The following is a 13,172-nucleotide window of genomic DNA, read 5'->3' as shown; positions in this document are numbered from 1 at the left end:
CATTCTAAATAGGATGATCTTATTAAGAAGACAATGAATGCCTTTTGATAGGATTTTCGTATTAAGAGAAGAGCACGTCTTTTTAATAAGATTTTCTTAGTAAGAAAAATCCTATCAAAAGGCGCTCCCTGTCTACCGTAGTACGTGATCAGGGTTAGAATCTGCACGACTTGAAGAACCGGATATTCTGCATCTTTTTAATAGCAACCTGCGTTTGTGACATGGTCGCCATTTTAAAAACACGTCTGCCTCAAATCAAATTGATAGAAATTTTGTCAACAAAATGCTACATTCAGGACGCATTCAATGACGACGTTGTACAATTCCTTCGTCAGAAATTTAGATCTTACTAAAGACCTACGGCTTGTTTACATGCTAGGTGAGTTCGGTGTGGTCCTTTTGGTGACCTTACATACCCCTTAGACCTTTAAATCTTGAATATTCATGACAGAAAGTCCCAACAGATATGTGATCCAGAACGAATTTGAATCTCTGAATTTTGAAATCTTAACTTGTTGATAGTGTCATGATGTAGAGTTTATAACCGAGGACACGAAGAGAGAAAAAATTGACGTACCTGCTTTTGTGAAGGTCTCCGCAGTACTGACGTCATTGGGTGTGTACATAGATAATTTAGGGGCAAAGTTGAGGGATGTATATATGCCGTCCAATGAAAACACACCCAACTTGTGCTTTGTCATTATGGTAATTATGCATCGTCATGGCGTGTTCAAGATATAATCACAACCCTTTAAATTATTCACATTTCCCACCGCTGGTTGGAAAGAAGATTAAAAACTTGATTCTATGTATAGGCAAATTCAATTTTATTTGAGGATATCATCTATACATTGTACCCCCCCACTCACCCTCACCTACAGAAGAAACTTATGTTTCAGATATCTATCGTCATAAATCATTTTCACACAACAGCGGAATAGTCGCCGATGGAACACAATACTTTTCATAAAAAAAACTTCCCAAGTCGGCCATCTTTGGCAGGGGGGAATTTTTCATGGCATGGTACCTCTACGTGGAATTGCCCCCCCCCCCCTACGGCATAAACGTATGTTCCAGATATATGTTCATTGCAGAAAGTATATTCTCATATATACACGACTTGTTTGCTATTCCGCTCTATGATTCATGTGATGGAGTTCGGCTGTGCTTTTTATGGTTTGCTTTCTCTGATTACACTTATTGCCTCATTGTTGCATAAGAGGCCGAAACGAAAAAAAGAAGTTTATTCGGTACAAAAGAAATGCTTTTCTTTGTAAATAGCAGCGAGTTTTCAGATTTTCCTGTACAAATAACATAGCACTAATTATTGCGATCTGTGTTTTATTTATTTATTTTTCATGTTCACTTACACTGTTCCTATGCAGAGTCATGTTCACTTGCAGATACTATATAGAGCCATGTACACTTGCAATGCTGCTATAAAGAGTCATGTTCACTTGCAGATACTATATAGAGCCATGTACACTTGCAATGCTGCTATAAAGAGTCATGTTCACTTGCAGATACTATATAGAGCCATGTACACTTGCAATGCTGCTATAAAGAGTCATGTTCACTTGCACTGTTCTATACACAGTCATGTTTACTTGCACTGTTACTATATAGAGTCATGTTCATTCCAGTTTTGCTATATATAGTCATGTTCACTTGTACATTTGCTATGCTTATTTGCACTGCTACCATATAGGGTCATGTTTACTTTCACCGTTGCTATATAAAGTCATGTTTACTTGCACTGTTGCTCTATAGAGTGATTATATTTACTTGCTGTCCAGTTATGTTCACGTGCACTGTCTTTGATGCTGATTTGTCATCACCACCCCTGTCTTTGGCGCTGATCAGCCACCATCGTCCTTGTTCTTTGAGCTTATTGGCCATCACAAACCTGTCCTTGGTACTGATTGGTTATAAGTCTTGTCTTTGGTGCTTATTGTCCATCACAAACCTGTCCTTGCTGCTGAATGGTTATGAGTCTTGTCCTTGGTTCTGTCCTTGCTGATTGGTCGTCACCATCCTTGTCCTTGTTGCTTATTGGCGATCACCAACCTGTCCTTGGTACTGATTGGTTATCATAAGTCTTGTCCTTGGTGCTGATTAGGCATCCCCATCCCCGTCTTTGTTACTGATTGGTCCATCGCATCCCTATTTTTGGTGGTGATAGGTCATCTCCACTCCTGCCCCGGTCCTGGTGCACTCGGTCCATCATCACTTTTGTCCTTGGTGCTTATTGGTCATCGCCATTCGTTCCTCGGTTATAACCCTTTATCCTGCATTACATACATAACTGAATATTGATGACAAAGAGCTTTACTGTACGGTACTTTTTACACCATCTGGCTAGATACATAAAAAGTAATTCAATATATACAAAGCTAGTGTGAGTACTGAAATGCATATTTGGTTCTTCTCGTTTCTTCATAATTACAGAAGTGTAACAAGAATTCTTTTTTGATAGAGGTTATGCCTAAATGCATCAGAATTTTGAAATTGTCAATATTGCATAATTGTATTAAATGGGGAAACATAGTTTGTATATCTGTCTTTGAAGCGCATCTCTCTCTTGGCTGTCTTCATTACTTCACAGTGCCTGACTGTCTGCCATTGAAGTTGTTCCATCTTGTCTTTGTTCATGTCCCTGTGTTGCCGTAGGTTCTCCATCCCTGTGCTGTTGTTTACCCAGGTTCTTTCTGCACATCATTTCTCGTATGTAGAACCCAAACTTTTCCCCAAGCAGTGCATATAGGAACGGGTTCGTCACCGCATTGATGACTTGCAGTACGAAACAAAACCGCAAGCCGAGTGCTAGAGCTGTGATGTTGTAGGGACTTCCCGAGACGGTTACTAAACCTAAGACATGTCCGGGAGACCACGATACGACATAGGCTACCACAACAGCAGTCACCATCCTAGTCACACGGCCATGGGACCTGGCTTCGCTCCTTGCCCTAGCGGGTATATCACCATGCTGTTTTAAAGCCTTGAATAAGAGTATGTAAAAGATGACTGTGACCAGCAATGGGACCGCAAACATCACTATGAAACTGTAAAGTTTTGCTGCAAGCGTGCGATTTCTGAGGTCCGCAGATCTCACGTCTTGTTGGTCCCCTGGTAGCATCACAAACACGTAAAACAGGATGCTTACGAGAATCGAACCCACCCAAAACCCAACGATTGTAAGCGAGCCGCGTTTCATAGAACTCCGCTGGACGTGACGTATCGGGTTCGAAACAGCTTGGTAACGTTCGATACTCATAGTCATCAGACACAGAGCGCCAACAAGGGTACAAGTGTCGTAGCTAACAAACGATACATGAGCCAGCCAACCATTGAAACCATCGAGCCAGAACACCATCCACGACAACGGGATCGCCACTGCGCAGAAGACCAAGTCTGACAACGCAAGGCTAAACACAAAGATGTTTGGATACGTTCTCATCTTTGGTTTTCTCAGTAAAATGTAGATGACATGCGCGTTGGCTACAACTCCCATGGCTGCTAGAATCAGGTGAATCACAGTGTACCATGTGGGTGCGTCCAGTGTGTCGATAAGATCGTATCGTGTAACTGTCTCGTTGACAGTCACCTTGGGAAGAGGGATCACCGGATATGACGCCATCTTACCTCACCGTTGTTGTCGTTTCGGTGCCGCTTGTGTTTTGTTTGTTTGTTCATAGACAGAATAATTCAAGAAGCTGTCAACGGATCTGTATAATATTTGACATATGAATTATGTACAAAATTGAAGGACAAGTTCGGTTATTGGCCCCTAGCGGCTTTCTATGGTACTGCAGGAGGACTTCCGCTTTTGATATCTTTGTTGTTGTTGTAGTGGTGGTGGTTGACTTCTTTCTCCTTTCTTTAGCTCACTTTCCAGATTTTTTTTCTCAACTTGGTTATCAGCTTTGCCGTCTCAAATTGCAAACCTGGAAGGCGAATTAGAAGATTTACGGCAAAGAAAGTGCATATATTGTTGGATTGGTACATGGTTAGATCCAATTTTTTCAGCAAGGATGTTAGAAAATAGCAAATATTGTAGACCTCAAATTACACAAACTCTTTTAACGATATGCAATCAAGTTTTTTTTTTCAAAATAAATATTTCAAATACTTGACATATATTCAAACTTTTGGAAGTTTTAGAGAAAACACGAGTAAAATTATACAGTAAGACGCTTCATAACGAACCCAAAACTACGGTACACAACTAATAACAATTACCTACCAACGTTTCGGTGGTCCTGCTACTAGTGCCTTCCTCGGGGCAATGAAGACTGGTTCTACTTCCCACCGCTAGGTGTTGCTGCAGTGAAAAGATTGTGGCCTCAAACGTTACTGACAGTCCTCATGCGAACACGAATAATAAATTCGACAGGTTGGAAGGGCCCAGTGATAAAGCTTATCTTTGCTCTAAATGATCACAGTTTATTTTGGTCAAAAATCTTTCCGTTGATGTATAGACAACCCTGTTCACCAAGACAGAGCGTTCATTCTAAATAGGATGATCTTATTAAGAAGACAATGAGCCTTTTTATAGGATTTTCTTATTAAGAGAAGAGCATGTCTCTTTAATAAGGTTATCTTATTAACAAAAATCCTATCAAAAGGCGCGTCCTGTCTACCGTAGTACGTGACCAGGGTTAGAATTTGTGCGACTTGAAGAACCGGATGTTCTGCCTCATTTTAATAGCAACCTGCGTTTGTGACATGGTCGCCATTTTTAAAAACGTCTGCTAAATCAACCAACAAAAATATCGTCAACAAAATATCACATTCAGGACTCATTCAATGAAGACGTTGTACAATTCCTTCGTCAGAAATTTAGATCTTACTAGAGACCTACGGCTTGTTTACATGCTAGGTGAGTTAGGTGTGGTCCTTTTGGTGACCTTACATACCCCTTAGGCCTTTAAATCTTGAATATTCATGAAAGAAAGTCGCAACAAATATGTGATCCAGAACAAATTTGAATCTCTTTGAATTTTGAAATCAAAGTTGCTAACTTGTTTATAGTGTCATGATATAGAGTTTAAAACCGAAGTCACGAAGAAAGAAAAAATTGACGTACCTGCTTTTGTGAAGGTCTCCGCAGTACTGACGTCATTGGGTGTGTACATAGATAATTTAGGGGCAAAGGTGAGGGATGTATATGTGCCATCCAATGAAAACATACCCAGCTTGTGCGTCATCATTATGTTAATTATGTGTCGTCATGGCATGTTCAAAATATAATGACAAACCCTTAAAGCTATTCACCTTGATTTCCGCTGGTTGGAAAGAAGTTTAAAAACTTGATCGTATGTATAGGTAAATTCAATTTTATTTGAGGATATAATCTTTATACTGTACCCGACCCTCACCTACAGAAGAAGCGTATAATGTTTCAGATGTTTATCATTATAAATCATTTTCACACAACGGCAAAATAGTCGCCGATGGAACACAACACTTTTGATAAAAAACTTCCCAAGTCGGCCATCTTTGGTAGGGGGGCAATTTTTCATGGCATGGTACCTCTACGCGGAACCCCCCCCCCACGGCATAAACGTATGTTCCAGATATATGTTCATTGTAGAAAGTGTATTCTCATATATACACGACTTGTTTGCTATTCCGCTTGATAATTCATGTGATGGAGTTCGGCTGTGCTTTTTATGGTTTGCTTTCTATTATTACACTTATTGCCTCATTGTTGAATAAGAGGCCGAAACGAAAAGTATATTCAGTACAAAAGAAATGCTTTTCTTTGTAAATAGCAGCGAGTTTTCAGATTTTCTTGTACAAATAACATAGCACTAATTATTGCGATCCATGTTTTCTTTATTTATTTTTCATGTTCACTTACACTGTTCCTATGCAGAGTCATGTTCACTTGCACTGTTACTTTATAGAGCCATGTACACTTGCAATGCTGCTGTAAAGAGTCATGTTCACTTGCACTGTTCTATACACAGTCATGTTTACTTGCACTGTTACTACAGTATATAGAGTCATGTTCATTCCAGTTTTGCTATAAATAGTCATGTTCACTTGTACATTTGCTATGTTCATTTGCACTGCTACCATATAGAGTCATGTTTACTTTCACCGTTGCTATATAAAAATTAAAGTCATGTTTACTTGCCCTGTTGCTCTATAGAGTGATCATGCTAACTTGCTGTCCAGTTATGTTCACGTGCACTGTCTTTGATGCTGATTTGTCATCACCACTCCTGTCTTTGGCGCTGATCAGCCACCATCGTCCTTCTTCTTTGATCTTATTGGCCATCACAAACCTGTCCTTGGTACTGATTGGTTATAAGTCTTGTCCTTGGTGCTTATTGGCCATCACAAACCTGTCCTTGCTGCTGATTGGTCATGAGTCTTGTCCTTGGTTCTTATTGGCCAACACCATCCCTGTCTTTGGTGCTGATTGGCTGTCACCATCCTTGTCCTTGTTGCTTATTGGCGATTACCAACCTGTCCTTGGTACTGATTTGGTTATCATAAGTCTTGTCCTTGGTGCTGATTAGGCATCCCCATCCCCGTCTTTGTTACTGATTAGTCCATCGCATTCCTGTTCTTGGTGGTGATTGGTCATCTCCACTCCTGTCTCGGTCCTGGTGCACTCGGTCCATCATCACCCTTGTCCTCGGTGTTTATTGGTCATCGCCATTGCTGCCTTGGTTATAACCCTTTATCCACCATTATATACAAAACTAAATGTTATTGACGAAGATCTTTACACCATATGGCTAGATACATAGAGAACAATTCAATATGTTCAAGCTAGTGTGAGTACTGACATGCATATTTGGGTCTGGGTACTTCTCGTTCTTTGTAATGACGGAGGGGCAACAACAGTTATTTTTTATGGAGGATATGCCTAAATGCATATTAAGAATTTTGAAATCGTCCATAATGCATAATTGTATTAAGTGGGGAAATATAGCTTGTATATCTGTCTTTGAAGCGCATCTCTCTCTTGGCTGTCTTCATCACTTCACAGTGCCTGACTGTCTGCCATTGAAGTTGTTCCATCTTGTCTTTGCTCGTGTCCATGTGTTGCCGTAGGTTCTCCATCCCTGTGCTGTTGTTTACCCGGGTTCTTTCTACACATCATTTCTCGTATGTAGAACCCAAACCTTTCCCCAAGCAGTGCATATAGGAACGGGTTCGTCACCGCATTGATGACTTGCAGTACGAAGCAAACCCGCAAGGCGAGTGCCAGAACTGTGATGTTGCTGCCTGAAACGGCTACTAAACCTACGACGTGTGCTGGAGACCACGATACGACATAGGCTACCACAACGGCAGTCACCATCCTAGTCACACGGCCATGGGACCTGGCTTCGCTCCTTGCCCTAGCGGGTATATCACCACGCTGTTTTAAGGCCTTGAATAACAGTATGTAAAAGATTACTGTAACCAGCAATGGGACTGCAAACATCACTATGAAACTGTAAAGTTTTGCTGCAAGCGTGGGATTTATGAGGTCCGCAGATCTCACGTCTTGGCGATTTCCTGGTTCCATCACAAAGACATAAAAGAGGACGCTTACGAGAATCGAACCGACCCAAAACCCGGCGATCGCAAGCAAGCCGCGTTTCACAGACTGACACCGCTGGACGTGACGTATCGGGTTCGAAACAGCTTGGTAACGTTCGATACTCATGGTCGTCAGACACAGAGCGCCAACAAGAGTGCAAGTGTCGTAGCTAACAGACGATAAATGCGCCAGCCAACCATTGAAACCATCGAGCCAGAACACCATCCACGACAAAGGGATCGCCACTGCGCAGAAGACAAAGTCTGACAACGCAAGGCTGAACACAAAGATGTTTGGATACGTTCTCATCTTTGGTTTCCTCAGTAGGATGTAGATGACGAGAGCGTTGGCAATAGCGCCCATGGCTGCTAAAATCAAGTGAATCACAGTGTACCATGTGGTTGCGTTCAGTGTTTCGATTATATCGAATCGTGTAACTGTCTCATTAACATCGCTCACCTTGGGAAGAGGGAGCACCGGAAATGACGCCATCTTTGCTCAGTGTCGTGTCGGTGCCGTTTGTGGTTTTGTTGTTGAGACAGAATAACTCAAGAAGCTATGGGTGGATCTGTACGATATTCTGTATGTAACTAATGCCAGAAATTGAAGGACAAGTTTGGTTATGGGCCCCTAGCGACTTTCTCTGGTACTGAAGAAGTACTTCTGCTTTTGATATCTTTGTTGTTGTTGTGGGGTGGTGGTCGACTGTTCATGTACGTACTTTTCTCTCTTTTCTTTGGTTCACTTTTCAGGAATGTTTTTTTTCTCAACCTGGGTACCAGTGTCGCCGTCTCAAAATGCAAACCTGGAAGGTGAATTAGAAGATCTGTGGTAAAGAAAGTGCACATATTTTGTTGAGTAGACTATATAGCTAGATCACTATGAAATCTTGGTGAAATCATACGTCAACTGTATGACGAATTAAAACGAATAAAAGAATATGGTATCATTTTACACAACCAATTGCAATTACCTGCTGACGGTTTTGGTAGTCCGTCTGCTACCTTCCTCAAGGCAATACTGCAATTCTACTTCCCACTGCTAGGTGACGCTGCAGTGAAAAGAATGTGGCCCCAAGCGTTAAATGCAGAAGTCGTCATTCAAACGACAAAATTTGACGATTTCGAAGGAACAAAGCTTCTCTTTGATCTAAATGAGCACACATATTTTATTTTGGAGCAGTAAAACTTTCCGTTGATCTATAGATAATGTTGGTCACCAAGACAGAGCGTGCATTCTAAATAGTATGATCTTATTAAGAAGACAATGAATGCCTTTTAATAGGATTTTCTTATTAACAGAAGAGCATGTCTTTTTGATAAAACTTTCTTAGTATGTAAGATATTGTCAAAAGGCGCTCTCTGTCTACCGTAGTACGTGACCAGGGTTAGAATTTGCAAAACTTGAAGAACCGGATATTCTGCATCCTTTTAATAGCAACCTGCGTTTGTGACATGGTCGCCATTTTTAAAACACGTCTGCTAAATCAAATAAACAAAAATATTTTCGACAAAATACTACATTCAGGACTCATTTGGGTACGACATTTTACAATTCCTTCGTTATGTCTTACTAGAGACCTGCGGCTTGTTTACATGCTAGGTGAGTTAGGTGTGGTCCTTTTGTTTACCATGCTATCCTTTAGACCTTGAAATCTTGTATATTCATGAAATATGTGGTCCAGATCGAATTTGAATCTCTGTTTGAGTTTTGAAATCAAAGTTGTTAACTTGTTCATACTGTCATGATATAGAGTTTATAACCGAGGTCACGAAGAAAGAAAAAATGACGTACCTGCTTTTGTGAAGGTCTCCGCAGTACTGACGTCATTGGGTGTGTACATAGATAATTGAGGGGCAAAGTTGAGGGATGTATATGTGCCGTCCAATGAAAACATACCCAACTTCTGCGTTGTCATTATGGTAATTATGTGTCGTCATGGCATGTTCCAAATATAATGATAAACCCTTGAAGCTATTCACCTTGATTTCCGGTGGTTGGAAAGAAGTTTAAAAACTTGATCGTATGTATAGGTAAATTCAATTTTATTTCATGATATAATCTTTATACTGTACCCGACCCTCACCTACAGAAGAAGCGTATAATGTTTCAGATGTTTAACATTATAAATCATTTTCACACAACGGCAAAATAGTCGCCGATGGAACACAACACTTTTGATAAAAAGACTTCCCAAGTCGGCCATCTTTGGTAGGGGGCAATTTTTCATGGCATGGTACCTCTACGCGGAATCCCCCCCCCCCTACGGCATAAACGTATGTTCCAGATATATGTTCATTGCAGAAAGTATATTCTCATATATACACGACTTGTTTGCTATTCCGCTCGATAATTCATGTGATGGAGTTCGGCTGTGCTTTTTATGGTTTGCTTTCTATGATTACACTTATTGCCTCATTGTTGAATAAGAGGCCGAAACGAAAAGTATATTCAGTACAAAAGAAATGCTTATCTTTGTAAATAGCAGCGAGTTTTCAGATTTTCTTGTACAAATAACATAGCACTAATTATTGCAATCCATGTTTTCTTTATTTATTTTTCATGTTCACTTACACTGTTCCTATGCAGAGTCATGTTCACTTGCAGATACTATATAGAGCCATGTACACTTGCAATGCTGCTATAAAGAGTCATGTTCACTTGCACTGTTCTATACACAGTCATGTTTACTTGCACTGTTACTATATAGAGTCATGTTCATTCCAGTTTTGCTATATATAGTCATGTTCACTTGTACATTTGCTATGCTCATTTGCACTGCTACCATATATAGTCATGTTTACTTTCACCGTTGCTATATAAAAATTAAAGTCATGTTTACTTGCACTGTTGCTCTATAGAGTGATCATGTTAACTTGCTGTCCAGTTATGTTCACGTGCACTGTCTTTGATGCTGATTTGTCATCACCACCCCTGTCTTTGGCGCTGATCAGCCACCATCGTCCTTGTTCTTTGATCTTATTGGCCATCACAAACCTGTCCTTGGTACTGATTGGTTATAAGTCTTGTCTTTGGTGCTTATTGGCCATCACAAACCTGTCCTTGCTGCTGATTGGTTATAAGTCTTGTCCTTGGTTCTTATTGGCCATCACCATCCCTGTCTTTGGTGCTGATTGGTCGTCACTATCCTTGTCCTTGTTGCTTATTGGCGATCACCAACCTGTCCTTGGTACTGATTGGTTATCATAAGTCTTGTCCTTGGTGCTGATTAGGCATCCCCGTCTTTGTTACTGATTAGTCCATGGCATCCATATTCTTGGTGCTGATTGTTCATCTCCACTCCTGCCTCGGTCCTGGTGCACTCGGTCCACCATCACTTTTGTCCTTGGTGCTTATTAGTCATCGCCAGTGGTTCCTCGGTTATAACCCTTTATCCACCATTATATACTTAACTGAATATTGACGACGAAGACCTTTACTATACTATACTAAACTGTACTTTTTACACCCTATGGCTAGATACATAAAAAATAATACAATATATACAAAGCTAGTGTGAGTACTGTAATTGATATTTGGTTCTTCTCGTTTCTTTATAATTACAGGGGTGTAACAATGATTCTTTTTTGATAGAGGTTAACGTTATGCCTAAATGCATCAGAATTTTGAAATTGTCAATTTTGCATAATTGTATTAAGTGGGGAAATATAGCTTGTATATCTGTCTTTGAAGCGCATCTCTCTCTTGGCTGTCTTCATTACGTCACAGTGCCTGACTGTCTGCCATGGAAGTTGTTCCATCTTGTCTTTGCTCGTGTCCTTGTGTTGCCGTAGGTTCTCCATCCCTCTGCTGTTGTTTACCCAGGTTCTTTCTACACATCATTTCTCGTATGTAGAACCCAAACCTTTCTCCAAGCAGTGCATATAGGAACGGGTTCGTCACCGCATTGATGACTTGCAGTACGAAACAAAACCGCAAGCCGAGTGCTAGAGCTGTGATGTTGTAGGGACTTCACGAGACGGTAACTAAACCTAAGACATGTCCGGGAAACCACGATACGACATAGGCTACCACAACGGCAGTCACCATCCTAGTCACACGGCCATGGGACCTGGCTTCGCTCCTTGCCCTAGCGGGTATATCACCATGCTGTTTTAAAGCCTTGAATAAGAGTATGTAAAAGATGACTGTAACCAGCAATGGGACTGCAAACATCACTATGAAACTGTAAAGTTTTGCTGCAAGCGTGCGATTTCTGAGGTCAGCAGATCTCACGTCTTGGCGATTTCCTGGTTCCATCACAAAGACATAAAAGAGGATGCTTACGAGAATCGAACCGACCCAAAACCCGGCGATCGCAAGCAAGCCGCGTTTCACAGACTGACACCGCTGGACGTGACGTATCGGGTTCGAAACAGCTTGGTAACGTTCGATACTCATGGTCATCAGACACAGCGCGCTAACAAGGGTACAAGTGTCGTAGCTAACAGACGATAAATGCGCCAACCAACCATGGAAATTTTCGAGCCAGAACACCATCCATGACAACGGGATCGCCACTGCGCAGAAGATTAAGTCTGACAATGCAAGGCCAAATACAAAGATGTTTGGATACGTTCTCATCTTCGGTTTCTTCAGTAAGATGTAGATGACGAGAGCGTTGGCTACAGCGCCCATGGCTGCTAGAATCAGGTGAATCACAGTGTACCATTGGGGTGCGTCCAGTGTTTCGATAAGCGCATATCGTGTAACTGTCTCATTGACATCAACAACTTCGGGGAGAGGGATCACCGGAAATGATGCCATCTTTCCTCAACGTCGCTGTCGTGCAGTTTGTGGTTTTGCTGGTTGATAGACAGAATAAGTTAAGAAGCTGTGAATGGATCTGTACGGTATTTGGTATGTAAATTATGCACACACTTGAATGAAAAGTTTGGTTATGGGGCCCTAGCGGCTTTCTATGGTACTGCAGACGGACTTCCGCTTTTGATATTTTTGGTGTTGTTGTTGTTGTTGTTGTCGAATGTTTATGTACGTGCTTCTCTCTCCTTTCTTTGGTTCACTTTTCTGGATTTTTTTTTGTCAGTCTGGGTATCAGCGTCGCCGTCTCAAAATGCAAACCTGGAAGGCGAATTAAAAGATTTGTGGTAAAGAAAGTGCACACATATTTTGTGAAGAAGACTAGATGACTATTGCAGAAGCTTTCAAGGGAGGTCCGAAATATGAAATTATGTACATATCCCTATACCTTAAATCACACAATCAGTTATATGCCGTTAAATTGTTGTTTTCTTAAGGTCTTTTATTAATAAGATACTTTACATAAATAATTACAAATAAATAAATAATTTCAACCTTTGGAAAATGTACAGAACATCTTGGTGAAGTCTTACATCAAATGAAAAATATGGCATCATTTTACACAACCAATTGCAATTACCTACTTACGTTTTGGGTAGTCCGTCTGCTATCTTCTTCAAGGCAATACTGCAATGCTGCTTCCCACTGCTAGGTGATGCTGTAGTAAAAAGAATGTGGCCCCAAACAGAAGTCGTCATTCAAATGACAGAATTTGACGATTTGGAAGGAATAAAGCTTCTCTTTGATCTAAATGAGCAGACCAAGTTTATTTTGGAAAAATAAAATAAAAAACTTTCCGTTGATG

General features: G+C 40.8%; 2 protein-coding genes across 3 annotated transcripts; both read right to left on the bottom strand.

The window, feature by feature from the left end:
- Positions 1 to 1,643: 1,643 nt before the first annotated feature.
- LOC136421997 (somatostatin receptor type 2-like) lies at positions 1,644 to 5,428 on the bottom strand. Its single transcript, XM_066409597.1, has 3 exons — positions 5,087 to 5,428; positions 4,244 to 4,321; positions 1,644 to 3,944 (listed from the first exon to the last, which is right to left on the bottom strand). Exon 3 carries the CDS (start codon positions 3,635 to 3,637, stop codon positions 2,600 to 2,602), a length of 1,038 nt encoding a protein of 345 aa, XP_066265694.1. The 5' UTR covers positions 3,638 to 3,944; positions 4,244 to 4,321; positions 5,087 to 5,428; the 3' UTR covers positions 1,644 to 2,599.
- A 209-nt stretch (positions 5,429 to 5,637) lies between these two features.
- LOC136422000 (neuropeptide F receptor-like) lies at positions 5,638 to 9,461 on the bottom strand. Of its 2 annotated transcripts, XM_066409603.1 has the most exons (3): positions 9,341 to 9,461; positions 8,520 to 8,597; positions 5,638 to 8,351 (listed from the first exon to the last, which is right to left on the bottom strand). In XM_066409603.1, the coding sequence occupies exon 3, from the start codon at positions 8,036 to 8,038 to the stop codon at positions 7,001 to 7,003; it is 1,038 nt and encodes a 345-aa protein (XP_066265700.1). In that variant the 5' UTR covers positions 8,039 to 8,351; positions 8,520 to 8,597; positions 9,341 to 9,461; the 3' UTR covers positions 5,638 to 7,000. The 2 variants fall into 2 exon arrangements, with proteins under 2 accessions (XP_066265700.1, XP_066265699.1); XM_066409602.1 differs by lacking the exon at positions 9,341 to 9,461 and having other exon boundaries at positions 8,520 to 9,306.
- Between the last annotated feature and the right edge of the window lie 3,711 nt (positions 9,462 to 13,172).

This window comes from Branchiostoma lanceolatum, chromosome 16 (genome assembly GCF_035083965.1).
Source record: "Branchiostoma lanceolatum isolate klBraLanc5 chromosome 16, klBraLanc5.hap2, whole genome shotgun sequence".
Taxonomy (NCBI): domain Eukaryota; kingdom Metazoa; phylum Chordata; class Leptocardii; order Amphioxiformes; family Branchiostomatidae; genus Branchiostoma; species Branchiostoma lanceolatum.
Note: the sequence above shows the minus strand (reverse complement) of the source record. Positions and strands in the feature narration are given on the sequence as shown.